The following is a 27,179-nucleotide window of genomic DNA, read 5'->3' on the forward strand; positions in this document are numbered from 1 at the left end:
AAATTCATCCAGGAAGCCAGCGTAAGCCCCGGGTGGACGGTAAATAACAGCAAGATAAAATGTTGGCAAAGCGGTGGATCGGACAGTGAGAACTTCAAATGTTTTAAATACGTTAATTGAACGAGGCCTAAATCTAAGATCGGAATTTGAGATGAGAGCGACACCCCCCACCCTTTTTTTGAGGACATGCAAGCTCACAAAATTTGGAGGCGAGGCCTCATTAAGCGACAGCAGTTCCTTAGGTTTTAACCAGGTCTCGCAAAGCCCAAAAACGTTTAGATTATGTTCCGTCATGAGGTCATTAACGAGAACCGCTTTCGTATGAAGCGATCTAATATTCATAAAACCGAGTTTAAGTGTAATCGGTCGATCAGAGTTCGTATCTATCGAAGGATTTTTAAACGGAATGCGAGTAAGATTGTGTTCTCTAGGCCTGATATCACCTCTCAAATGTTTATTCGCGCGGTGGGACGATACGACCGTGGGAATTTGATAGTAAATATTTGTTACACGTGTAAAATGATCTGAAACAGGCACTGTTTCATCAGTGATACCGTCGGGGTGGAGTGATTGGATTTGTCTACTACCCCAGTAGAAAGTGTGTTCACGTGTACTGTAGCACTATTCAAACTGTGATGCTCTAGTCTACAGAAGGATTTATGTGCATGCTGGAAGTCTAGCCTAGCGCTAGTAAACTTTAACTTAACAGACTCCAAACCCATCCTAACAGGTGGTCTAATCACCTGTGCCCCGGCCTGCTCTAAAGTGACCTGTCATGAGTGGCTCAAACAGTAATCTATATTCCTAGAAAGAGCGAAGGCGCCTTCACGGTTAGATGAAGGCCGTCCTTTCTCAGCAGGTCGGGACGTCCCCAGAAGGAGGACCAGTTATCTATAAAATACAGTCCCTGCTTTTTACAGAACCCACCCATTCATCGGTTAAGGGAGACTAATCTACTAAACCTCTCATCAGTGCCTCTCCCAGGCAGGGGGCCAGAGACAAATACTCGATGCCTACTCATCTTTCTGGCTAGATCACAAGTCCTCGCTATGTTTTTCTTTGTGATCTCTGATTGTCTCATCCTAACATTATTGGCGCCGACGTGTGTCACTATGTCCGAGTCGCTAGTGTTGTTGGAACTACGCTGTTGACTAGGCCTATTGCGAGTCAGCTCCCTAAGATTAGCTTCTATGTCGGGTGCTCTGCCCCCAGGAATACACATTACTGTTTCTGGAATGTTAAGCGTAATATTTCGGGTAATGGAGTCATCTATGACCAAAGTGCGAGGGCTAGTAGACCGAGATGACTTTGGACGGCCATGCGTCTTACCTGGCTCATTGCGATTAGCAAGCTGCTTGGGGCTAATGCTAACTGGGCTAGCGGGCTGAGTACAGTCCGCGTCTGTGTCCGCCACATCTACTGTTATCGCACTATTCTGCGATGTGAAATACATATATACATACATCCAGCCATACATACATACATACATACATACATGAATACATTGACTATGATGTTTGCAGATGACATTGTGATCTGTAGTGAGAGTAGAGAGCAGGGTTCGACATATGTCAATTGAGGAAGCAGGCGGCAGCATTGCCGACTATCACGATCTGCCTGGCAGGCAGTGTTTTTTCTTTTTTTCCACATGGCAGTTTATTGAGTTGTGGTATTGTATGAGGAAGTCTGAACTTGCAGAGAAGTATGTGAGAGTATTAGAGTACATGTACAAGGATAGTGTGACCGCGGTGAATGCGCAATAGGAATAACATATCCATTGAAGGTGGAGATAGAATTACAAACCGGATTCGGTTGAATTTGGAAATTGTGTAAAATGTAGATAAAAACAAAATACAATGATTTGAAAATCCTTTTCAACCTATATGAAATTGAATACACTACAAAGACAACATAACATAATGCTCAAACTCATAAACTTTATTTTATTTTTCAAATAATAATTAATTTAGAATTTCATGACTGCAACACGTGCAGTAGAAGTTGGAAAAGGGCATGTTTACCACTTCGTTACATCACCTTTCCTTTTAATAGCACTCAATAAACGTTTTGGAAGAGAGGAGACTAATTCTCTTAGCTTCTGATGTGGAATTCTTTCCCATTCTTGCATGATAAACAGCTTCAGTTGTTCAACAGTTTGGGGTCTTCCCTGTCGTATTTTACGCTTTATGTTAGAGATTTGCTCACTCAAACAATATTTTGCAAGAACCACACGGGAGACAAGCAAGCCCTGTTAGACACCTGCAGGTGGAGAGTTCACTCGTTCAAGGAATGAAGTCTGAACCCTCGTTCCTGCGAGGGGATATTTATTAAGAGAAACAGAGTGGGGGTTTGGGTAAACTGGCGAAAGCCCTTGTCCTCTAGTCTAAACATGTCAGGGGATGTTTCACGACCTTGTGATAAGGAGGACAAGGTAAGGTATTTATTACCTGTTGCATTCCAACATAATCCTATGATAAAGATAACCTGGAAAACCCTAACACTTCATAATGCGCCACACATTTTCAATGGGAGACAAGTCTGGACTGCAAGCGGGCCAGGGGAGAACCTGGACTCTTACTTCGAAGCCACGCTGTTGTAACACGTGCAGAATGTGGCTTGGCATTATCTTGCTGAAATAAGCAGTGGCGTCCATGAAAATGACGTCGCTTAAATGGCAACGTATGTTGCTCCAAAATCTGTATGTATTTTTCAGCATTTTTCAGCATGCCATGGGAACTAATGCACCCCCATACCATCACAGATGCTGGCTTTTGAACTTTGCGTTGATAACAGTCTGGATGGTCCGCTTTCTCTTTGGTCCGGAGGACACGACGTTCAGTGTTTCCAAAAACAATTTGAAAAGGGGACTCATCAGAACACCAAACACTTTTCCATTGTGCATCAGTCCATCTTGCATGAGCTCGGGCCCAGAGAACCTGGCAGCGTTTCTGGACGTTGTTCATAAACGGCTTTTGCTTTGGTCTTAACCTGCACTTACTGATGTAGTGACGAACTGCGTTTACTGACAGTGGTTTTCTGAAGTTTTCCTGAGCCCATTTGGTGATATCCTATACACACTCATGTCAGTTTTTAAGGCAGTGCCAGTGCCGTCTGAGGGATCAAAGGTCACGGTCATTCAGTCTTGGTTTCCGGCCGTGGCGCTTACGTGCAATGATTTCACCAGATTTTCTGAACATTTTGATATTATAAACCGTAGATGTTGAAATCCCTAAATTCCTTGCAATTTTGCTTTGAGAAATATTCTTAAACTGTTCAACTATTTTCTCACGCAGTTGTGGACAAAGTGGTGAACCTTGCACAATCCTTGCTTGTGAATGACTGAATATGTTTGGGGAGGCTCCTTTTATACCCAATCATGCTACCCACCTGTTCCCAATTAGCCTGATCACATGTGGGATGTTCCAAATAGGTGTTTGATGAGCTTTTCTCAGCTTTCTCAGTATTTTTTGCCACCTTTCCCAACTTCTACTGCATGTGTTGCACCACGAAATTCTAAGTTGATTATCATTTGGCAAAAAACAATTAAGTTAATCAGTTTGAACATTAAATATGTTGTTTTTGTAGTGTATTCAATTGAATATGGGTTGAGAAGGATTTTCAAATCGTTGTATTTTGTTTTTATTTACATTTTACACAATTTCCCAACTTCAACCAAAAAATCGACCTCGACTTATACACCGAGTCATAAAATTTAACTTCGTATTCATCGCTTCAAATGTCATGGTAACCAAGGCCGTTTCTCATGCATCTCATTGTGCGTTGCACTTAGAAAATTTGAACCGGGCGGCGTGCGCGAGTGCGCGGCCCGCTGGAAGTCGAATGAGGCTCCGCGATCTCCTCCGCGGTGCTTATAAACAGCCGATCCGCTCGGCGGGGGCTATTTTCGGCCACTTGGCGCGTGCGCACGGCCTCCCGGATGTGCCGGGCGGGTGCGCGAGCTCGCCGGCCGCTGGAAGTCGAATGAAGCTCCGCGATCTCCTCCGCGGGGCTTATAAACAGCCGATCCGCTCGGCAGGGGCTATTTTCGGCCACTTGGCGCGTGCGCACGGCCTCCCGGATGTGCCGGGCGGCGTGCGCGAGCTCGCCGGCCGCTGGAAGTCGAATGAGGGTCCGCGATCTCCTCCGCGGTGCTTATAAAGTGCCGATCCGTTCGGCTTGGAGCTATTTCCGGCCTCCCGTTGGTGCCGGGCGGCGTGCGCGAGCTCGCCGGCCGCTGGAAGTCGCATGTGGCTCCGCGATCTCCTCCGCGGTGCTTATAAACAGCCGATCCGCTCGGCCGGAGTTATTTCCGGCCACTGCGCATGCGCACGGCCTCCCGGAATTTGAACACATTTCGTCAATAAATTTCGCATATTTCTGATTGAATTTTGAAGTTTAATATAATGCAACAATTGAGCTCGACTTATACAAAGGATATATCATAAAATCATAATTTCCCGTCGAATTTCAGGGGGTCGACTTATACACCGAGTCGACCTATACACCGGCAAATACGGTATATATATATATATATATATATATATATATATATATATATATATATATATATATGCCTGGACACGCACGACAGGAAGTCCAAGGACAAGCTGGCCAAAGCCACCCGGGACAGCTGCAAGACAACCATTGAAGCCATTCACGGCCTGATGTCTCAAGTCATTAAGGACAAACTCTTCAATGAAATCATCACATCTAATTAATTTATATATATATATATATATATACACACACACACACAAACCGAATATACCATTTTTTTTCGGACTATTAGTCGCTCCGGAATATAGGTTGCATTAGCCATAAAATGCACAATAAAAAAAATAAATAATAAAATAAAAAATTAGTCGCTCCGGAGTACAAGTCGCATTTTGGGGGAAATTCATCCATCCATCCATCTTCTTCCGCTTATCCGGGGTCGGGTCGCGGGGGCAGCAGCTTTAGGAGGGACCCCTGAATAGACCTTATCGGGGAGGCTGAGGAGTGTGACTCCCCTGTAATTGGAACACACCTTCTGGTCCCCCTTCTTAAAGAGGGGAACCACCACCCCAGTCTGCCAATCCAGAGGCACTGTCCCCGATGTCCACGCAATGTTGTAGAGGCGTGTCAGCCATGACAGCCCCACAACATCCAGAGCCTTTAAGAACTCCGGGCGGATCTCATCCACCCCCGGGGCCTTGCCACCGAGGAATTTTTTTCTAATTTCTAAATTTTTCCACCGATTCAACTCGTTCCAACTTTCAACTGTTCATTTTTTGCCTACCTATTCCACACCTTCCCACTTACCAAAATTTCCAAATTTTCAATTTTGAAATTCACACCAAATTTTCCCAAAATTTAGTTTTTCCCTTCTAATTTCTACATTTTTCAACCGATTCAACCCATTCCAACTTTATTCACTTTGGTCACCTTATGCTTACCATATTCACCCCCTTCACCCCCACTTCCACTATGCTTACACAATTCAACCCTTGACCCCCACTTCCAGTGTGGCGGCCATCTTGGATTGACCCTGATGTGCTCCCAATGAACCTAGAATGAACCGGAAGTGCCCCAAATCAAACCAGAAGTGACCTCAGGTAAACAGGAAGTGACCCCAAATCAAACCGGAAGTGACCTCTTGAAACCGGAAGTGACCCCAAATCAAACCGGAAGTAACCTTTTAAAACCGGAAGTGACCCCAAATATACCGGAAGTGACCTCAGCTAGACCGGAAGTGCCTCCAATCAAACCGGAAGTGACCCAAATAGACCGGAAGTGACCCAAATAACCCCGGAAGTGACCTTATTTCAACATTAACTGCCCTAAATAGCTACATTAGTCGCTAACTTTTGCATTTTTTGTCCGATTGAACCCGTTTCAACATTTTAACCCCAAAAGTGAACCTCCTGAAGCTGTTTTTTTTCATTTTGTTCCAAATTTCAAAATATTTTGGTGCAATTGCTTTATCTTTTAATTCCCATTCATTCTCTATGGGGATTCAACATTTGCTCTCACTTCTACATTTTTTAACCGATTCAACCCGTTCCAACATTCAACTGTTCATCTTTTGCCTGCCTATTCCACAACTTTCCACTTACCAAAAATTCTCTACAATTACGTTTTTCTACTTTTTTCCACATTTTTCAACCGATTCAACCCATTCCAACTTTATTCACTTTGTTTACCTTATGCTTACAATATTCACCACTTCCAGTGTGGCGGCCATCTTGGATTGACCCTGAAGTGCTCCCAATGAACCTAGAATGAACCGGAAGTGCCCCAAATCGAACCGGAAGTGACCTTAGGTAAACAGGAAGTGACCTCAGGTAAACCGGAAGTGACCCTAAATCAAACCGGAAGTGACATTTTTAAACCGGATGTGACCTTTTTAAACCGGAAGTGACCTCAGCTAGACCGGTGTGCCTTTAATCAAACCGGACGTGACCCAAATAGACCGGAAGTGACCCAAATCAAACCGGAAGTGACCCCAAATGAACCGGAAGTGACCTTAGGTAAACCAGAAGTGACCCCAAATCAAACCGGAAGTGACCTTTTTAAACCGGAAGTGACCCCAAATAAACCGGAAGAAACCTCAGCTAGACCGGAAGTGCCTCTAATCAAACCGGAAGTGACCCAAATAGACCGGAAGTGACCCAAATCAAACCGGAAGTGACCCCAAATGAACCGGAAGTGACCACAGGTAAACCGGAAGTGACCCCAAATCAAACCGGAAGTGACCTTTTTAAACCGGAAGTGACCTTTTTAAACCGGAAGTGACCCCAAATCAAACCGGAAGTGACCTCAGCTAGACCGGAAGTGCCTCTTATCAGACCGGAAGTGACTCAAATAGACCGGAAGTGACCTTATTTCAGCATTAACTGATCTAAATAGCTACATTAGGCGCTAACTTTTGTGTTTATTGTCCGATTGAACCCGTTTCAACATTTTAACCCCAAAAGTGAACCTCCTGAAGCCGTTTTTTTTCGTTTTGTTCCAAATTTCAAAAAATTTTGGCGCAATTGCTTTTTCTTTTAATTCCCACTCATTCTCTATGGGGATTCAAGATTTGCTCTAACTTCTACATTATTTAACCGTTTCAACCCGTTCCAACTTTCAACTGTTCATCTTTTGCCTACCTATTCCACAACCTCCCACTTACCAAAAATTCCAAACTTTCAAATTTGAAATTCAACCAAATTCTCCAAAATTTAGTATCACACTTCTATTTTCCACATTTCTCAAGAAATTCAACTCATTTCAACATCATTCGGCATCATTCCCCAAGAAGTGATTCAAAGTATTCGCCTTCACACGCAATTTCTCCAGAAATTGCATTTTCTAGTTATTAGTGTGAAGGTGAAGACCTTCACACTATTGTTATTGCTGTCCTTTATTAGTGTGAAGGTGAAGACCTTCACACTATTGTTATTGCTGTCCTTTATTAGTGTGAAGGTGAAGACCTTCACACTATTGTTATTGCTGTCCTTTATTAGTGTGAAGGTGAAGACCTTCACACTATTGTTATTGCTGTCCTTTATTGTGTGAAGGCGAAGGCCTTCACACATTGTTATTCTACTTTATTATTATTATTATTATTATTAGTGTGAAGGTGAAGACCTTCACACTATTGTTATTGCTGTCCTTTATTATTATTATTGTGTGAAGGCGAAGGCCTTCACACATTGTTATTCTACTTTATTATTATTATTATTATTATTATTATTATTATTCAACTTATTCCTCCCACTTTTTTGACACCTAACTAGTCCTACATGCTTCAACCGATTCACCCCATTCAAACTTTCACACATTCCAAAAATTCATGGCATGCTTGCTACCATTTTATTTGTTCATAACATTTACCGTTTTTGTGTAATTAGCAAATTTGTGACTTTTAAATCCCCATTCATTCTTAATGGCGATTTCAACACGAGCCACTTTCCCGCGTGGGTTCGAATTTTACACGTGTCACATCTGGCGTCTCACCATTACACAAACTCACACGACACTGGCTGCAGTTATTTTCGTCATAAACATTTATCGTTTTTGCATAATTAGTACATTTGTGGTGTAAAATGACGCATTCATTCTTAATGGCGCATTCAACATGAACATTCTTGATATTAAGCAAATTCCACCACTTCAAAAAAGCAAACCAAATAGCTCAGTTCGTAAAGCGGGCCCTTCAGGTCACTGGCCACTTCCCCGCGTGAGTTCGATTCCAACTGCGGGTACTGCTTTTTTTCCTTTTTATTCACTGCTTAATATTTTTAACGCTTACGATTTGTAACTTGTCATTTTACCATTTATTTTAATAATAATTTATTTTCCTTTTTATTCTTCCCGCTTATCATTTTTAATGCTGATCATTTGTAACTCTCAGCATTTTCCCATTTATTGAATAATAATTTGATTTCCTTTATATTCTTCCCGCTTATCATTTATATCGTTTATCATTTGTAACTTTTGTCATTTTCCCATTTATTTTATAATAATTTAATTTCCTTTAATTCTTCCCGCTTATCATTATTCACGCTTTTCATTTGTAACTCTCGTCATTTTCCCATTTATTTTATTCATAATTTATCATTTATTTCCCTTTATATTTTCCCACTCATCATTTTTCCTATTTATTTTATTTATCATCATTTATCATTATTTATTTCCCTTTTTATTTTTACCACTTATTTTTCCCATTTATTTCATTCATCATCATTTGTCATCATTTATTTCCCTTTTTATTTTTCCTGCTTATCATTTTAACACATCATTTTACCCATTTACTTTATTCATCATCATTTATATTCATTAATTGCCCTTTTTCATTTTTCCTGTCTTTCTTTTCGAAAAAAGTAGAATAACAATAGTGCGAAGGTCTTCGCCTTCACACGCAATTTCTCCAGGAATTGCAATTCTAGTTATTATTATTATTCTACTTATTCCGCTCACTTTTTTGTCCGTTAACTACTTCCACATACTTCAACCGATTCACTCCGTTCCACTTTTCACTTATTCCAAATATTCATGACATGGGTGCTTACATTTTTTTCGTTCAAAAAATTTTCCGTTTTCACAAAATTCACGATTTTGTGGCATTTTTTTCCCCATTCATTCTTAATGGCAGATTCAACATTTCACGTTTTTGTTGTTCCAGTTTGAAATTCACTTATTTCAACACATTCAAATCACATTGGGGACATTCCCAAACTTGCCAAATTCAAAAATTTCACGTTTTCACTTTTAAAATTTGCACAAAATTTTGCAAAATTTCACAAAATTTAGTTTTTCACTTCTACTTTCTACATTTTTCCACCGATTCAACTCGTTCCAACTTTCAACTGTTCATCTTTTGCCCACCTATTCCACACCTTCCCACTTACCAAAATTTCCAAATTTTCAATTTTGAAATTCACACCAAATTTCCAAAAATTTAGTTTTTCCCTTCTAATTTCTACATTTTTCAACCGATTCAACCCATTCCAACTTTATTCACTTTGTTCACCTTATGCTTACCATATTCACCCCCTTCACCCCCACTTCCACAATTCAACCCTTGACCCCCACTTCCAGAGTGGCGGCCATCTTGGATTGACCCTAAAGTGCCCCAATGAACCCGGAATGAACCGGAAGTGCCCCAAATCAAACCGGAATTGACCCCGAATGAACCGGAAGTGACCTCAGGTAAACCGGAAGTGATCCCAAATCAAACCGGAAGTGACCCCAAATCAAACCGGAAGTGACCTTTTTAAGCCGGAAGTGGCCCCAAATAAACCGGAAGTGACCTCAGCTAGACCGGAAGTGCCTCTAATCAAACCGGAAGTGACCCAAATAGACCGGAAGTGACCCAAATCAAACCGGAAGTGACCTTATTTCAACATTAACTGCCCTAAATAGCTACATTAGGCGCTAACTTTTGCATTTATTGTCCGATTGAACCCGTTTCAACATTTTAACCCCAAAAGTGAACCTCCTGAAGCCGTTTTTTATCGTTTTGTTCCAAATTTCAAAAAATTTTGGCGCAATTGTTTTTTCTTTTAATTCCCACTCATTCTCTATGGGGATTCAAGATTTGCTCTAACTTCTACATTATTTAACCGTTTCAACCCGTTCCAACTTTCAACTGTTCATCTTTTGCCTACCTATTCCACAATCTCCCACTTACCAAAAATTCCAAACTTTCAAATTTGAAATTCAACCAAATTCACCAGAATTCTGTAGTACACTTCTATTTTCCACATTTCTCAAGAAATTCAACTAATTTCAACATCATTCGGCATCATTCCCCAAGAAGTGATTCAAAGTATTCGCCTTCACACGCAATTTCTCCAGAAATTGCATTTTCTAGTTATTATTATTCTTCTATTTTATTCCCGCCACTTTTTTGTCCCGCTTCTTCTTCCACATAATTCATCCGATTCACTCCGTTCCACTTTTGACGTATTCCAAATATTCACGAGATGAGCGCTTCCATTTTTCTCGTTCCGAAAATTTTCCGATTTCGCAAAATTTGCGAATTTACGACAAATTTTTCCCCATTCATTCTCAATGGCAGATTCGACATTTCACATTTACGTCATTCCCCTTTTAAATTCACCTCATTCAGCACATTCAAACCACATTCGGAATGATTCTCGACATTCCCAAAATTCCCAAATTCAAAAATTTCACGTTTTCACGTTAAAAATTTCGACAAAATTTCACAAAATTTGGTTTTTCACCTCTAATTTCTACATTCTTTGACCGATTCAACCCATTCCAACTTTCAACTGTTCATCTTTTGCCTACCTATTCCACACCTTCCCACTTACCAAAATTTCCCAAAATTTTATTTTGAAATTCACACCAAATTCTACAAAATTTCGTTTTTTCACTCTAAATTCTACATTTTTCAACCGATTCAACCCATTCCAACTTTATTCACTTTGGTCACTTCATCCTTACCATATTCACCCCTTCACCCCCACTTCCACTATGCTTACACAATTCAACCCTTGACCCCCACTTCCAGTGTGGCGGCCATCTTGGATTGACCCTGAAGTGCTCCCAATGAACCTAGAATGAACCGGAAGTGCCCCAATTCGAACCGGAAGTGACCTTAGGTAAACAGGAAGTGACCTCAGGTAAACCGGAAGTGTCCCCAAATCAAACCGGAAGTGACCTTTTTAAACCGGAAGTGACCTTTTTAAACCGGAAGTGACCCCAAATAAACCGGAAGTGACCTCAGCTAGACCGGAAGTGCCTCTTATCAAACCGGAAGTGACCCAAATAGACCGGAAGTGACCCAAATCAAACCGGAAGTGACCCCAAATGAACCGGAAGTGACCTCAAGTAAACCGGAAGTGACCCCAAATCAAACCGGAAGTGACCTTTTTAAACCGGAAGTGACCTTTTTAAACCGGAAGTGACCCCAAATAAACCGGAAGTGACCTCAGCTAGACCGGAAGTGCCTCTTATCAAACCGGAAGTGACCCAAATAGACCGGAAGTGACCCAAATCAAACCGGAAGTGACCTTATTTCAACATTAACTGCCCTAAATAGCTACATTAGGCGCTAACTTTTGCATTTATTGTCCGATTGAACCCGTTTCAACATTTTAACCCCAAAAGTGAACCTCCTGAAGCCGTTTTTTATCGTTTTGTTCCAAATTTCAAAAAATTTTGGCGCAATTGTTTTTTCTTTTAATTCCCACTCATTCTCTATGGGGATTCAAGATTTGCTCTAACTTCTACATTATTTAACCGTTTCAACCCGTTCCAACTTTCAACTGTTCATCTTTTGCCTACCTATTCCACAATCTCCCACTTACCAAAAATTCCAAACTTTCAAATTTGAAATTCAACCAAATTCACCAAAATTCTGTAGTACACTTCTATTTTCCACATTTCTCAAGAAATTCAACTAATTTCAACATCATTCGGCATCATTCCCCAAGAAGTGATTCAAAGTATTCGCCTTCACACGCAATTTCTCCAGAAATTGCATTTTCTAGTTATTATATTTTATTCTCCACACTTTTTTGTCCCGCTTCTTCTTCCACATAATTCATCCGATTCACTCCGTTCCACTTTTGACGTATTCCAAATATTCACGAGATGAGCGCTTCCATTTTTCTCGTTCCGAAAATTTTCCGATTCCGCAAAATTCGCGAATTTACGACAATTTTTTCCCCATTCATTCTTAATAGCAGATTCGGCATTTCACATTTACTTCATTCCACTTTTAAATTCACATCATTCAGCACATTCAGACCGCATTCGAAATGATTCTCGAAATTCCCAAAATTGCCAAATTAAAAAAATTCACGTTTTCACGTTTAAAATTTCGACAAAATTTCACGAAATTTCGTTTTTCACCTCTAATTTCTACATTTTTCAACCGATTCAACCCATTCCAACTTTCAAATGTTCATCTTTCTCATCGTCTCACCTACCAAAAATTCCAAATTTTCAAATTTGAAATTCAACCAAATTCTCCAAAACGTCGTTGTTCTTCTCTTATTTCTATATTTTTCAACTGATTCTACCCATTCCAACTTTCAACTGTTCATCTTTTGCCTACCTATTCCACAACTTTCCACTTACCAAAAATTCCAAATTTGAAATTCAACCAGATTCTCCAAAATTTCGTTTTTCCACTCTAATTTCTACATTTTTCAACCGATTCAACTCATTCCAACTTTCAACTGTTCATATTTTGCCTACCTAGTCCACAACTTCCCACTTACCATAAATTCCAAATTTGAAATTCAACCAAATTTTTCAAAATTTCATTTTTCTAATGTAATTTCTACATTTGTCAACCGATTCAACCCATTCCAACTCTCAACTGTTCATCTTTGACCTACCTGTTCCACAACTTCCCACTCACCAGAAACTCCAAATTTGAAATTCAACCAAATTCTCCAAAATTTCGTTTTTCTACTCTAATTTCTACATTTTTCAACCGATTCAACCCATTCCGACTTTGAACTGTTCATCTTTTGCCTTTCTATTCCACAACTTCCGACTAACCAAAAATTCCAAATTTGAAATTCAACCAATATCTCCAAAATTTAGTCTTTCTACTCTAATTTCTACATTTTTCAACCGATTCAACCCATTCCGACTTTGAACTGTTCATCTTTTGCCTACCTATTCCAAAACTTCCCACTAACCAAAAATTCCAAATTTGAAATTCAACCAATATCTCCAAAATTTCGTCTTTCTACTCTAATTTCTACATTTTTCAACCGATTCAACCCATTCAAACTGTCAACTGTTCATCTTTTTTCTACCTATTCCACAACTTCCCACTTCGAAAAAGTTCAGAATTTTCAAATTTGAAATTCAACCAAATTCTCCAAAATTTCTTTCTTCTACTCTAATTTCTACATTTTTCAACCGATCCAACCCATTCCAACTTTCAACTGTTCATCTTTTTTCTACCTATTCCACAACTTCACACTTACAAACAATTCCACATTTTCAAATTTGAAATCCAACCAAATTCTCCAAAATGTTGTTTTTTTACTCTAATTTCTACATTTTTCAACCGATTGGACCCATTCCAACTTTCAACTGTTCAACTTTTGCCTTACCAAAAATTCCAAATTTGAAATTCAACCAAATTTATCAAAATTTCGTTTTTCTACTCTAATTTCTACATTTTTCAACAAATTCTACCCATTCCAACATTCAACTGTTCATCTTTTGCCTACCTTTTCCACAACTTCCCACGTACCAAAAATTCCAAATTTGAAATTCAACCTAATTCTCCAAAATTTCGTTTTTCTATTCTAATTTCTACATTTTTCAACCGATTCAACCCATTCCAACTTTAAACCGTATATCTTTTTTCTACCTATTACACAACTTCCCACTTCCCAAAAATTCCAAACTTTCAAATTTGAAATTCAACCAAATTCTCCAAAATTTCATTTTCAAATCTAAATTCTACATTTTTCAACTGATTCAACCCGTGCTAACTTTCAACTGTTCATTATTTTCCTACGTATTCCACTTCCCACTTCCCAAAATTTACAAATTTTCACCACAAATTATCCAGAATTTTGTTTTACACTTCTATTTTCCACATTTCTCAAGTAATTCAACTCATTTCAACATCATTCGGCATCATTCCCTAAGAAGTTATTCAAAGTCTTCACCTTCACACGCAATTTCCCCAGAAATTGCATTTTCTAGTTATCTATACATTTACACACAAACATATGTAAGGAGACCAGGTGTTTTTTTCCACGCATCACCATCGCTGTTGATCTGTGGCACTATGCGTGCCCATCTCACAGCCAATGTGAAAAAACAAGTGAAGCAAATGAAAACCGAGCTTGCTACCATGCTAACATGTCTGCTGGCACTGTTGTTCGAGCTTTCGTAAAAGCCGGCATCATATCCGAAGGGACACTCGGCACGGAAAGTGACTCTTACAGTGAAGAAAGTGAACCTGGCATGTAAGTTGGAGATTTAGCGCTGCTGTTCAATTCGGAAACAGAGGATAAGGACTTTGATGGGTTTAATTGATGACCATTTCCGGTAATAAAAATGTGAAGCCCAAACTCAGTTTTGCTCCCGCTTCATTTCTAAATACGGTAATAAAAATGGGAAGCCCAAACTCAGTTTTGCTCCCGTTTCATTTTTAAATACGCACACTTGTATGCTTGTGTGTGTGTTGTTGTTGCCATGAGAATGTTTACGGGGGAAGTGTGGGCGTGGATTTACAGTGCGCCCCGTGTGTGTGTGTGTTGTTGTAAGGCGGACGTAGTTGAGAGCGCCATGAGAACGTTAAAGGGGTAAGTGTGGTTGTGGATTGTATATATAAAACTCACGCCCTATGAGCCCTTGCGCCCTATGTGTGTGTTAAACACAGTCATGGCACACAACTGAGACTGCGCCTTTTATTACAGGGCACCTTTTGAACGTGAAAATATGGAATATCAGTATCTATCGCCACATCAACAGTGTGCCACTCATAAACGTTTGTATAAAAAAAACATGCATTCTTGTTTTTTTAATGTCATTCTTTAGAGATTTAAATGTATAATTAATTTTTACAGTTGCACTACTCATGCAGCATTACACACCATTTTATGACTTGACTTCTGACTTGCTTCAACCAAGTCACTTAACTTGCATGACCCCCCTTACGTGCTTGAGACTTGATGGTTAACAACGTCACAAGGCAGGCAGGCAAACATGCTTCCGAACTTTACATGAGCAGTGAAGGATTGTTACTTTATCCCGAGACACATGTAATGTCATCTTCAAGTGGCAAAATGTGTTATTAAAGGTGTTAATTGTTCATGAAAAATAATTGTTATTGAATTAATTAGTTGACAAAATGTTAACTTTTTTACTGTATAAATTGACTAAATAAGTGTAGTATCCCTGGTATCATGTGGCCAGGGTGATGAGTTACGTTTATCTGTATTTTACAGGTGCCCAATTTAAGTTGATTAGTTACAATAATGATAAAAAAAAGGTTTGAATGATTTGTCTCATTCTCATGTTTATATATCACAAAAACCTTTTGAACAGAGATGTGTGTATGCTGTTTTGTGTAGATTTGAGTATAAATCAAAAGCCTAATTATGATTTTCATATCTATCTATTACAGGTAGATGCATTACTGCCCCAGGGAGACCAGGTATACCATTTTAAGCCTGTAATACCCTGGCCACACGTGGAAGGTATTGAAGTTGACCTCAACTCAACCATACTGAAGCATGGTGAGATAGTATCAATTTATCAATTTGGTTGATATTGTATGCTTGCTTTCAAACATATCCCTGTCTATCACCGATGCCAGAGTTTGGTTCGCATTGCTGGTAGAAAATCAGAATCATTCCCAGTAAGAGATGGCCAAGGCCGGTTTGAAGCTGTTGGGATAAAAATCAGCACCTCCAAATCTGAGACCATGGTCCTCAGTTGGAAATTAAAAAAGTGAAAGTTAAGAAAGAACGCGGCAAACAAATTTGAAATTTGGAACGAAATAAAAACTACAGGTTAGTAACCCTCACTTCTATTCAGGGTATTGAATGTGGCCAGTTGCATACCTTCAACCTGAATCAAGACTCTCATTGGAATCTATAGGAAGCGTTTAGAGGCTGTTATTTCTGCAAATGGAGAATCTACTAAATATTCAAAGTCAAAGTCTGCTTTATTGTCAATTTCTTCACATGTCAAGACAAAGAGATTGAAATTGCGTTTCCTACTATCCCACGGTGACAAGACATATTACACCCAATTGGTCCACAGACAAACAAAACATTCAAGTAAACAATACAAAAAGTAAAAATAAGAAGGCACATGCAATGAATAAATAAGAGCAATGAATAAATAAGAGCAACATGGTTGAAATGGAGGAATTGTGCATACAGCAGACAGTCAGTATATAGCGCAAAAGTACAGGAGGAATAGTGCAAGGCAGCCATCGTGGCCCAAAAGGGCAGGACGTTATGCAGCTGAGGGTGGAGGGGGAGAGTGGGGAGAGAGTTCAGGATCCAAATAGCCTGGAGTATGAAGCTGTTGGTGAGTCTGGTGGTGCGGGAGCCCAGGCTTCTGTACCTCTTCCCAGAGGGCAGAAGATCAAACAAAGAGTGAGCGGGGTGACTCACATCACTCACAATAAACTTCATTTCACTTTTCAAATATCATTGTGTTTGTCTGCTATAGATATGTTTAAAGTGTATGTAAAGGCACCTTTAATATGCTCTAAAAACCACTCAGAATGTTCGATTATATTCACCTGTATCCAAATAATATTATAGAATTTGAAATAAAATTGCATTCGTGAGCCAAACGCAGTCAATTTGTGTGTATTTCTTGATCTTCCCCGCCCTTGTCATGAACCGCTACATTCTGGATCACGTGGTACCGTGACGTAGATGATAGGACTCCCCCCATTGTTTACCGATTGATAGCACAAAGAACCACACATATTCCTGGTGTTTTGTCTCTAATACGTCACATATAAGCTTCATCCAGCGTGCGTGCGTGAGCGTGCGCGCGCGCGGGTGTGGGCGTGTGTGTGTGTGTGTGTGTGTGTGTGTGTGTGTGTGTATATGTATGCTGGAGCCTATCCCAGCTGTCATCGGGCAGTAGGTGGTAGGTGAACCTGTTGCCAGCCAACCGCAGGGCACACAGAGACGAACAATCATCCACACTCACAACTTTGGACAATTTGGGGTACTCAATCGGCCCACCAAACATGTTTTGAGGATGTGGGAGGAAACTCGAGTACCTGTAGAAAACCCACGCAGGCACGGGGAGAACATGAAACTCCACACAGGGAGGCCCGGAGTTGAAATTGAACTCACACCCCATCCTAGTATAGCATGCCTAGTATAGAGTATATATACCGTGATGGCCCGAATATAAGACGACCCTGATTATAAGATGACCCCCTCTTTTTCACGACTCAAGTTTGAAAGAATACTTTTTGAACACCAAATTTAATTGTTATACAGAAAATAATTACAGTACATCTGAAACAAATGATTATAACAATATACTCAAAAGACAAAGGATGTTATTTTGCCTCATTTAAATCATGCAAAAACTGTCTATTATAGTGGTGTCAAACATATGGCCCGTGGGCCGGAACCGGCCTGCAAGAAGGTTTGATCAGGATAATTTAAAAGTGAAAAAATGCATAAAAGACACGGAATTAATAGTTTTAATAATATGCAATTCATGGATTATCCGCTATGGGGCACACTGTTTTGATCAGAGTAGAAGACAACAATGTTCTGATCAGAGAAGACAGACCCAACACAGCAGACGGTAGCGATGCGCCAATTGCTGCTTGTTACGACGTTGTTTCTACCCTGGTCTCTACCCCTCCCCTACACCCTCATTAGCCAAAATGTCATTATCCAAACGGAGAAAAGTAGATACGGAGTGTAGAATTTTCAATGAAAAATGGGCCACATCCTATTTATTTATAGATAAGCACGGAAAACCTTAGTGCTTTGTGTGTTTGCAACAAGTGTCAGTATTGAAGGAATATAATATTCAACGCCACTACAAGACTCTTCACAGTGAAAATTATGACGACTTGCAAGGACAATTGAGAAGAGATAAGATCAACGAATTTTTTTTTTTTTTCAAAGTCAAAGTCAGCTTTATTGTCAATTTCTCCACATGCCAAAGACACACAAAGAAACCGAAATTTCGTTCCCCCCTATCCCACGGTGACAAGACATGGCTCACAACAGACAAACAAGTAAACAAGTATAACAAAGCGCGCTGAATAAATAACACAACAAATAAATAAATAAATAAGAGGAGCAAAAAAAAAAGGAGCAAGTGCGTGTACAGCAGACATTCCCGAAAATAGTGCAACAGTGCCGCACGCTACGCAGAAGGGGGTAGCGAGTTCAGGGCCCTAACAGCCTGGAGAAAGAAGCTGTTGGCGAGTCTGGTGGTGCGGGAGCGCAGGCTCCTGTACCTCTTCCCAGAGGGCAGAAGGTCAAACAAAGAGTGAGCCGGGTGACTCACATCTCTGGCAATCGAGGTTGCTTTGCGGGCGAGATGGGAGGTGTAAATGTCCTTCAGGGAGGGGAGCGAAGCACCAATAATCTTACCAGCCGTATTCAGAATGCGCTGCAGGGCCTTCAAGTTCTGTTCAGTGCAGTTACCACCCCAGACAGCGATGCAACTGGTGAGGACGCTCTCAATGGTGCCACGGTAGAATGTAGACAAGACTGCCTGAGGAGCACATGCACGCCTGAGCTTCCGCAGGAAGTACAGGCGGCGCTGTGCTTTCTTCGCCAGTGACGAGGTGTTTGCGGACCAGGAGAGGTCCTCACTGATGTGCACCCCCAGGAACTTGGTGCAGCTCACCCTCTCCACCACAGCTCCGTTGATGATCAGCGGCAGGTGTGTTGTGTGACCCTTCCGGAAGTCAACAACGATTTCCTTGGTCTTATTGACGTTCAGCAGGAGGTTGTTGTCCCTGCACCACGTGGTCAGAAGGTCAACTCCCACCCTGTACCGAGTCTCATCGCCCTTCGTGATGAGACCCACCAGAGTCGTGTTGTCAGCAAACTTCACTATGCGGTTGTCGCTGTAGGTCGCAGTGCAGTCATGGTTCAGCAGGGTGAAGAGCAATGGACTGAGCACGCACCCCTGGGGGGCCCCCGTGCTCAGCGTGATGCTGGCGGAGATTTTGTCGCCAACACGCACCACCTGAGGCCTCTGACAGAGGAAGTCCAGTAGCCAGTTGCAGATGGAGGAACTGAGGCACAGCTCATCGAGTTTGCAGATGAGACGCTGCGGCACAATGGTGTTGAAGGCAGAGCTGAAGTCCACAAACAGCAACCTCACATATGAGTCCTTTCTCTCCAGGTGGAGTGCAGAGCAGATGGCATCCTCAGAGGACCGCTTGGCACGGTACGCAAACTGGAAAGGGTCAATGGTGGGGGGGAGAACGGACTTGATGTGCTCCATGACAAGCCGCTCAGGCAGGTCTGAGAAAACAGCAGTCAATTTTCATCCGGAGCCGACAAGTCAGTGAAGCAGCGGTAAAAGCCAGCTACCTGATTGCCAGCAAAATAGCATTAGCATCAAAGCCGTATTCCGATGGTGACTTTGTTAAACGATGCATGATGAAGGCGGCTGAACTTGTATGTCCCGAGAAGCGACAAGCTTTTACTAATATTAGCCTGACGAGGAATACTATAGCAGAGGATTTCGGACCTATCAGCAGATTCAGACAGCCAATTGAAAATGAGAGTCAAGTCATCTATTGCATTTTCCGTTGCAATTGACGAGAGCACCGACATCATAGACATGGCACAACTGGCCTTATTTATTCGTGGAGTTGATGAGACATTGTCTGTTACTGAATAGTTTCTTGAGTTGGTGCCAATGATGGACACCAAAACAGTCGAAGACATGCAGATTTGAAGGTCAAATTTGCCTCTGTAGGTCTGGACAAATTTGATCAGTATCTACTGTTAGAGTGGTGCTCACTCTAACTTATTTTGCAAGAACCACACAGGAGATAGTATGCCCTTTAAGCACTTGCAAGTGGAGAGGTCATTTGTCATTGTGCATACAGCAATGATCGAACGAAGTCTGACTCAGGCCTCTGCAAGAGCATATTTATTGAGAGAAACAGGGTGGGGGTGAGAGTGGATGGGATGGGGGTGAACCGCTGGCCTCTGGTCAAATCATAGCAGGGGGGGGGTTATGATGTTGTGTAAACAGAACAACTTTGATTGCTTCCTCTGCAGCTGGTCAATCAGTTCAAAGGATCTTAACACTTTGTTCTACTACTTTGGTAAGACAGGATACGTTTGGTTAATTATTACAGGTTACATTCCTTCATGAGCATAGGATCAAACTAATCTATCACCCCTAACATATCCCTCCTGTTTACAGTGTGTGCTGACAGTGTGCTAATACTGTAATCTAAACAATGCTGCTGTTTTGGTAATGTTACGGATGGAATGGAGCCAGGGCGACCAAATGCAGCTTGGACCAGGGCTTATTGAGGGAAAAGGGAGTTGGAAGGGAAGATGAGGGCGAGCAGACAGACCGAATCGCAGACAGGAACAGAAACCACCAGAGACTGGAGACAAGAGACGACAGACGAGAACAATCCGACAGCGGAGTGAGAGGCAGACAGGACTTAAAGACACGACAGGTAATGAGAGGCAGGTGACTGTGATTACACTGATCGTTGGCAGACACAGGAGGGGAGGGGCGAGTACACAGAGACGCGGACAGAAACCATGACAACATGGACACGTTGTAGGATGACCGGGGACGAGTCGTGACAGGCACAGTTCAACAGCTGAAAAAATTATGTATAAAAAATTATATGATATATACAGTATCTCACAAAAGTGAGTACACTCTCATTTCTGCAATGTTTTAATTATGTCTTGTCATTGGACAACACTGACGAAATGACACTTTGAGACAATGTTAAATAGTCACTGTAGAGCTTGGATAGCAAAGTAAATGTATTGTTACTTCAAAGTAACTCAAAACACAACAATGAATGTGTAAAATGCTGGCAGCAAAAGTGAGTACACCCCAACTGAAAATGTCAAAAATGGACCCAAATGTCAATATTTTGTGTGGCTGCCATTATTTTCCAGCTCCACTGTAACCCTTTTAACCCTTAACACCATCTGAACCAAATATGTTTATCTTGGTCTCATCAGACCACAGGCCTATGGTTCTAGTAACCCATATCCTGAAGACAAGCAGACTAAGTCCAGCGTGTGTGGTGGCAACCAGGTGAAGAAGTGTGTCTTGTCAAGTACAGCAGGCAGGTTCTGCTCGACATTGGCAAAAGTGGGTTTTGTGGCATTCTGGACTTTGATGCAAAGATATTAAAGGCGCTCGGACTGCTCCGTCCTGGAGCGTCGACGGACTCGCCTGCTATTCCTCCCCCGGTTGGAATGCGTCGGAAGCGGTGTGCGAGGAGGCAGAAGAGGGGCAAGCGCGGAGGCGTCCGGGCCAGGCTGGCGGCCAACCCAGCTCGCCCGGCCGTGCCTTCCATTCTTCTGGCGAATGTTCGTTCACTGGACAACAAGATGGATTACGTTTGCCTGCTGAGATCCACAAACCGGACAGTGCGTAACTGCTGTGTGCTCGTGTTCACTGAGACCTGGTTGACTGTCAGCATTCCGGACTCTGCTGTGCATCTGGAGCGGCTAGCGTGCTATCGGGCGGACCGTGCCATTGTGAGAGGGGGAAAGTCGCGAGGAGGTGGAATATGCGTCTACGTCCGTGACGATTGGTGCCGGGACTCCGTAGTGCTATGCAGGCACTGCTCGCCGCTGGCGGAGTTTGTGGTCATTAAGTGCCGTCCTTTGGACCTGCCGAGGGAATTTACTGCGATTCTGCTTGTCGCGGTATACATCCCGCCTTCCAACATCGAAGGCGACAGGATCGCGGCTCTTAGTGAACTGTACTAGGCTGTCAGTGAACAACAGACGGCGCACCCTGACGGTTTCACCATCTTTGCTAGGGACTTTAATCATGCTAACCTGAAGTCTGTTTTTACGAGGCTTCACCAGCATGTTAATTTTCCAACACGTGGTGACAGCTTCCTGGACCTGGTCTACTCTACACATAAAGGAGCTTTCAAGGCCGCCCCCCTCCCCATCTTGGACTTATTGACCAGCTCACCGTTATGCTTTTGCCTGCATACAGACAAAGGATGAAGGCATCCAGGCCGGTTCGCAAGCGGGTACGGGTGTGGCCTGAGGGTGCCTCTGATGCGCTTCGAGACTGCTTTGGCACTACTGACCGGGACATGTTTAAGCGGCCACTTGCAACGATCGGACAGACATAGAGGAGTATACTGACTCTGTTTCCTCTTACATCTCGAAGTGCATTGATGATGTGACTCACTCGAAGTCCATCGTCACTCGGGCTCACTTGAAGCCATGGCTGACGGGGGCTGTCCCCAGGCTGCTGAGGGCCAGGGACGAAGCCTTCAGAGCGGGGGATGAGGCTGGCTTGAGGGCAGCTAGGGCCGACCTGTCCTGGGGCATCAAGGAAGCGAAAAGGGCATTCTCTTGCAAGATTACCACCCACTTCAAGGACAGCAGGGACGCATGGAGCCTTTGGCAGGGCATTCAGACCATCACGGACTACAAGCCCGCGCCGAAGAGCTGTGAGGGCGACGTCCGTCTGCTCAACGATCTCAACCGATTCTTTGCTCACTTCGACGCTCAGAACAGCACTTGCCCGCGTAAGACCCCTCCCCCTCCACACAAGCAGCCCCTGTGCCTCTCTGCCGACAGCGTGAGGAGGGCACTTGCTGCTATCAACACCCGTAAGGCGGCGGTTCCTGACAACATCCCAGGTCGAGCGCTGAAAGACTGCGCTGGGGAGCTGACGGGTGTCTTCACGGACATCTTTAACATTTCCCTGCAGCAGGCCATCGTCCCTTCGTGTTTCAAGGCTGCCACCATCGTACCTGTGCCAAAGAAGCCTGGTAGGTCCTGCTTCAATGACTACCACCCCTTGGCACTGACGCCCATCATCATGAAGTGCTTTGAGCGGCTTGTCTTGGAGCACATCATATCCATTCTCACCCCCCCACCATAGATCCCTTCCAGTTTGCGTACCGAGCCACACGGTCCTCTGAGGATGCCATCTGCTCTGCCCTCCACTCGGCCCTCTCCCACCTGTAGAGTAGGGACTCGTATGTGAGATTGCTGTTTGTGGACTTCAGTTTTGCCTTCAACACCATTGTGCCACAAAAACTCATTTGCAAACTTGACAAGCTGGGCCTCAGTACCTACCTCTTTGGCTACTGGACTTCCTCTGTCAGAGGCCTCAGGTGGTACGTGTTGGCGACAAAATCTCCGCCAGCATCACGCTGAGCACGGGTACCCCCCAAGGCTGTGTGCTCAGTCCATTGCTCTTCACCCTGCTGACGCATGACTGCACTGCGTCCTATAGCGACAACCGCATAGTGAAGTTTGCTGACGACACGACTCTGGTGGGTCTCATCACCAAGGGCGACAAGAGTCAGTACAGGTTAGAGGTTGACCTTCTGACCGCGTGGTGCAGGTACAACAATCTCCTGCTGAACGTCAACAAGACCAAGGAAATTGTTGTTGACTTCCGGAAGGGTCTCACCCAACACTGACCATCAACGGTGCTGTGGTGGAGAGGGTGAGCAGCACCAAATTCCTGGAGGTGCACATCAGTGAGGACCTCTCCTGGTCGGCCAACACCGCGTCACTGGCAAAGAAAGCTCAGCGCCGTCTGTACTTCCTGGAGAAACTCAGGCGAGCAAGTGCTCCTCCGGCCGTCATGACTACATTCTACCGTGGCACCATTGAGAGCGTCCTCTCCAGTTGTATCGCTGTCTGGGGTGGTAGCTGCATTGAATACAACATGAAAGCCCTGCAGTGCATAGTAAACACGGCTGGTAAGATTATTGGTGCTCCACTCCCCTCACTGAAGGGCATTTACGCTTCCCATCTCGCCCGCAAGGCGACCACAAGTGATGTGAGTCACCCCGCTCACTCTTTGTTTGATCTTCTGCACTCTGGGAAGAGGTACAGGAGCCTGCGCTCCCGCACCGCCAGACTCACCAACAGCTTCATTCTCCAGGCTGTTAGGATCTTGAACTTTCTTCCCCCTTCTGCGTAGCGTCCTGCGCTTATTTGTTGTGTTGTTTGTTTCTTCTTCTTTTTCTTCTTTAAGCCCTTCCATTCCTTTCGGAACATAGGCCATCAATGAAGAGTTTCCACCCTCCTCTGTCTTGTGCCATTTTCTCCAGTTGTTTCCACGACAGTCCCATCTTCTTGACATCCAGCTCTGTGCTCCTTCTCCAGATGTTTTTGGGTCTCCCTCTGCTTCTTTTGCCTTGTGAGTTCCATGTTAACGACTGCTTGGTTATAGCGATGTTGTTTTTTCTCAGGATATGTCCTATCCAGCTCCACTTCCTCCTCAAAACCTGTATCTCTATTGTTTCTTGTTTGGTGCGGTCCCATAGGTTGGTGTTGCTGATGCGGTTGGGCCAGAAGATCCTAAGGATGCGTCTTAGGCAGTGGTTTGTAAAGGTTTGCAGTTTAGCTGTGATGTGTTTGGTGGTGCTCCATGTTTCATATAGCAGCACTGTTTTGATGTTGGAGTTGAAGATTTTGAGTTTAGTATTGAGTGAAATGGTTTTGGTTTTCCAGATCTTTTCTAATATGTTGAATGCTGTTCTTGCTTTCCCTATTCTTGATTTCACATCTTCCTCCGTTCCACCGTCCACTGCAATTACACTTCCTAGGTATGTGAATTTGTCTACCTCTTCCAGTGGGCAGCCCCTGAGGTTAATGGGGTTTCTGTTTTTGTTGTTTACTCGCATTACTTTGGTTTTTGCTCTGTTTATTTTTAGTCCCAGTCCAGCTGCTCTTTTTTCGAGTAGTTGAGTTTTCTCCTGTATCTGTTGGTGGCTGTATGGGAGTAGAGCAATATCGTAAGGAAAGTCCAGGTCTTCTAGTTGTTCTGTCAAAGTCCATTGGATACCTGTCTTTTTATTGTGGGTAGTTTGTTTCATGATCCAGTCAATGCATAGGAGGAATAGAAAGGGGGAAAGTAGACATCCCTGTTTCACTCCAGTGAGCACGGTGAATGTTTTCTGTGTTGGTCCCTGGTGCAGCACTTGGCACTGCATGTCCTGATATGAGCTTTTGATGATGTTGATGAACTTATGGGGTATTCCATTAAGCTCCATAATAGCTTCCGGTCTACGCTATCAAACACCTTTTCGAAGTCTATGAAATTTACGTAAGCTGGGGTGTTCCATTCTCTCGATTGTTCTATGATGATCCTAAGGGTAGCAATTTGGTCAATACATGGTCTTCCACTTCTGAAACCAGCTCCTCGTCAACCCCTTTCCGTAGTCTTTCTAAGATGATGCGGCTTAGCACTTTGCTCGGTGTTGATAGCATAATAATGCCTCTGTAGTTGTTGCAGTCTCTAAGGTCTCCTTTTTTGGGGATGACAGTAATAAGCCCATCTTTCCAGTCTGCTGGTATGTTTTCTTCCTCCTCCCATATTTTCCTGATGAGTGTGTGGAGCATGGTGGTTGTAGTTTCAACATCCGCCTGCAGGGCCTCTGCTGAGATTTCATCTGGCCCTGTGGCTTTGCCACTTCGGAGCATCATGATAGCCCTCTTTACCTCAGATCTTGTTGGGGGGGCGCAATTGATTTTGAGTTGGTGTGCTGCTGGTGAGATCTCTATTACTTGGTCGGGCGGTGGTTTATTCAACAGCTCGCTGAAATGCTCTGTCCACCTTTGGTGTTGTTCCTCCTTGGTGGTGAGGAGTCGTCCCTCTTTATTCCGGATTTGTGTGTTGTTCTGTCTGAACTTCCCAGCTAGTTTCCTGGTGGTCATGTAAAGTTCCTTGAGATTGTTTTGTGCTGCTGCTTCCTGTGCTTCTTTAGCCAGTGCCTCAATGTAGTTTTTCTTGTCCCGTTTGGCACTTTTCCTTACTTCCTTGTTTGCTTCCTCGTAGTCCTTGTGGGCTGCGGCCTTTCTCGCTCGTGTCTTGCATTTGTTCAGTGTATCCTTTTTGGCCCTCCTTTCTTTTATTTTTTTCCAGGTTTCTGTTGACAGCCAAGGTTTATGGTTTGTTGTCCTTTTCCCTAAAACTTCTAGACAGGTCTCCTTCCATACACTTTTCAGGCTGTTCCAGTATTCTTTCACTGGTTGTTCTTGCAGGGCTTGAAACCTGTTCTGGAGGGTGGTTTTATACAGCTCAGTTGTTCCAATGTCCTGGAAGAGCTGGATGTTGTACTTTGTTCTGTTCCCAGCAGGGGTATTGCGGCGCTTTAGCTTGAGTTGGAGTTTTGCAGCCAGTAGGTGGTGGTCTGATCCAGCGTCTGCCCCCCTCTTTACTCTCACATCCAGGAGAGACCGTCTGAACTTACGGTTGATGCATACGTGGTCAATCTGGTTTTCGGTAGTGTGGTCGGGAGATATCCAAGTGGCTTTATGAATGGGTTTATGGGGGAATATGGTGGCTCCTATGACCAGGTTGGTGTCAGCACATACTACGTCTGAAAATCTTTCCCCATTTTCGTTCATGGTGCCAAGTCCATGTCTTCCCATGGCCAGTTCGTATCCATTGTTGTTGTTTCCCTCCTTGGCATTCATGTCGCCCATGAGTAAGGTTAGGTCTTTTTCCTTCCTGGACTGGAGTAGATGTTGTAGTTGGTTATAGAAATTATCCTTCATTTCCTCCTCTGCATTGTTGGTAGGTGCATAGCACTGTATGATTTGAAGGTTGATTCTTTTATGGGTGGTTTGGAATCTTGCAGTGATAATTCTTGAGCTGATGGGCTCCCAACTGATGAGGGCCTGTTGTGCTTCTTTGGAGAGCATGAGTGCCACTCCTTCTGTGTGTGGTGCTGCTTCCTCTGCATGTCCAGAGTAGAAAATGTACTCGCCACTGACTAGTTTGACTTCACCTGTCTGGGTCCATGTGGTTTCGCACAGGCCAAGAATGGAAACCTTGTATCTTCTCATCTCTCCAGCAATGACTGTTGTTTTCCCTGCTGCGAACATGGTCCTGATGTTCCAGGTGGCTATGTTGGTCGGTTTCCTAGGGGATGGCAGATTCCACCGCACCCTGTTCAAATGGGTTTCAGTATGCGGCTTCATTTCCTCTTCAGCTTGTATGCTTGAAGAGTCTACATCTCCTAGGTT

The 27,179-nt window shown here is 43.2% G+C and overlaps 1 protein-coding gene across 5 annotated transcripts in view; it reads left to right on the plus strand.

Annotated features, from left to right (window-relative positions):
- The window catches only part of galnt7 (UDP-N-acetyl-alpha-D-galactosamine: polypeptide N-acetylgalactosaminyltransferase 7), a 288,442-nt gene that overhangs the window by 17,851 nt on the left and 243,412 nt on the right, over positions 1-27,179 (plus strand). For 4 of the 5 annotated variants that reach the window (XM_088372323.1, XM_088372324.1, XM_088372325.1 and 1 more), the window contains exons 2-3: positions 15,608-15,719; positions 19,342-19,386. In XM_088372323.1, the coding sequence (XP_088228449.1) occupies positions 15,608-15,719; positions 19,342-19,386 (157 nt within the window). The remainder of the gene's footprint in view (positions 1-15,607; positions 15,720-19,341; positions 19,387-27,179) is intronic. The other variant, XM_088372322.1, reaches the window with a different exon arrangement.

The sequence above is a fragment of the Syngnathus floridae genome, chromosome 4 (assembly GCF_059516105.1).
Source record: "Syngnathus floridae isolate MCC-2025c chromosome 4, RoL_Sflo_1.0, whole genome shotgun sequence".
Classification (NCBI taxonomy): domain Eukaryota; kingdom Metazoa; phylum Chordata; class Actinopteri; order Syngnathiformes; family Syngnathidae; genus Syngnathus; species Syngnathus floridae.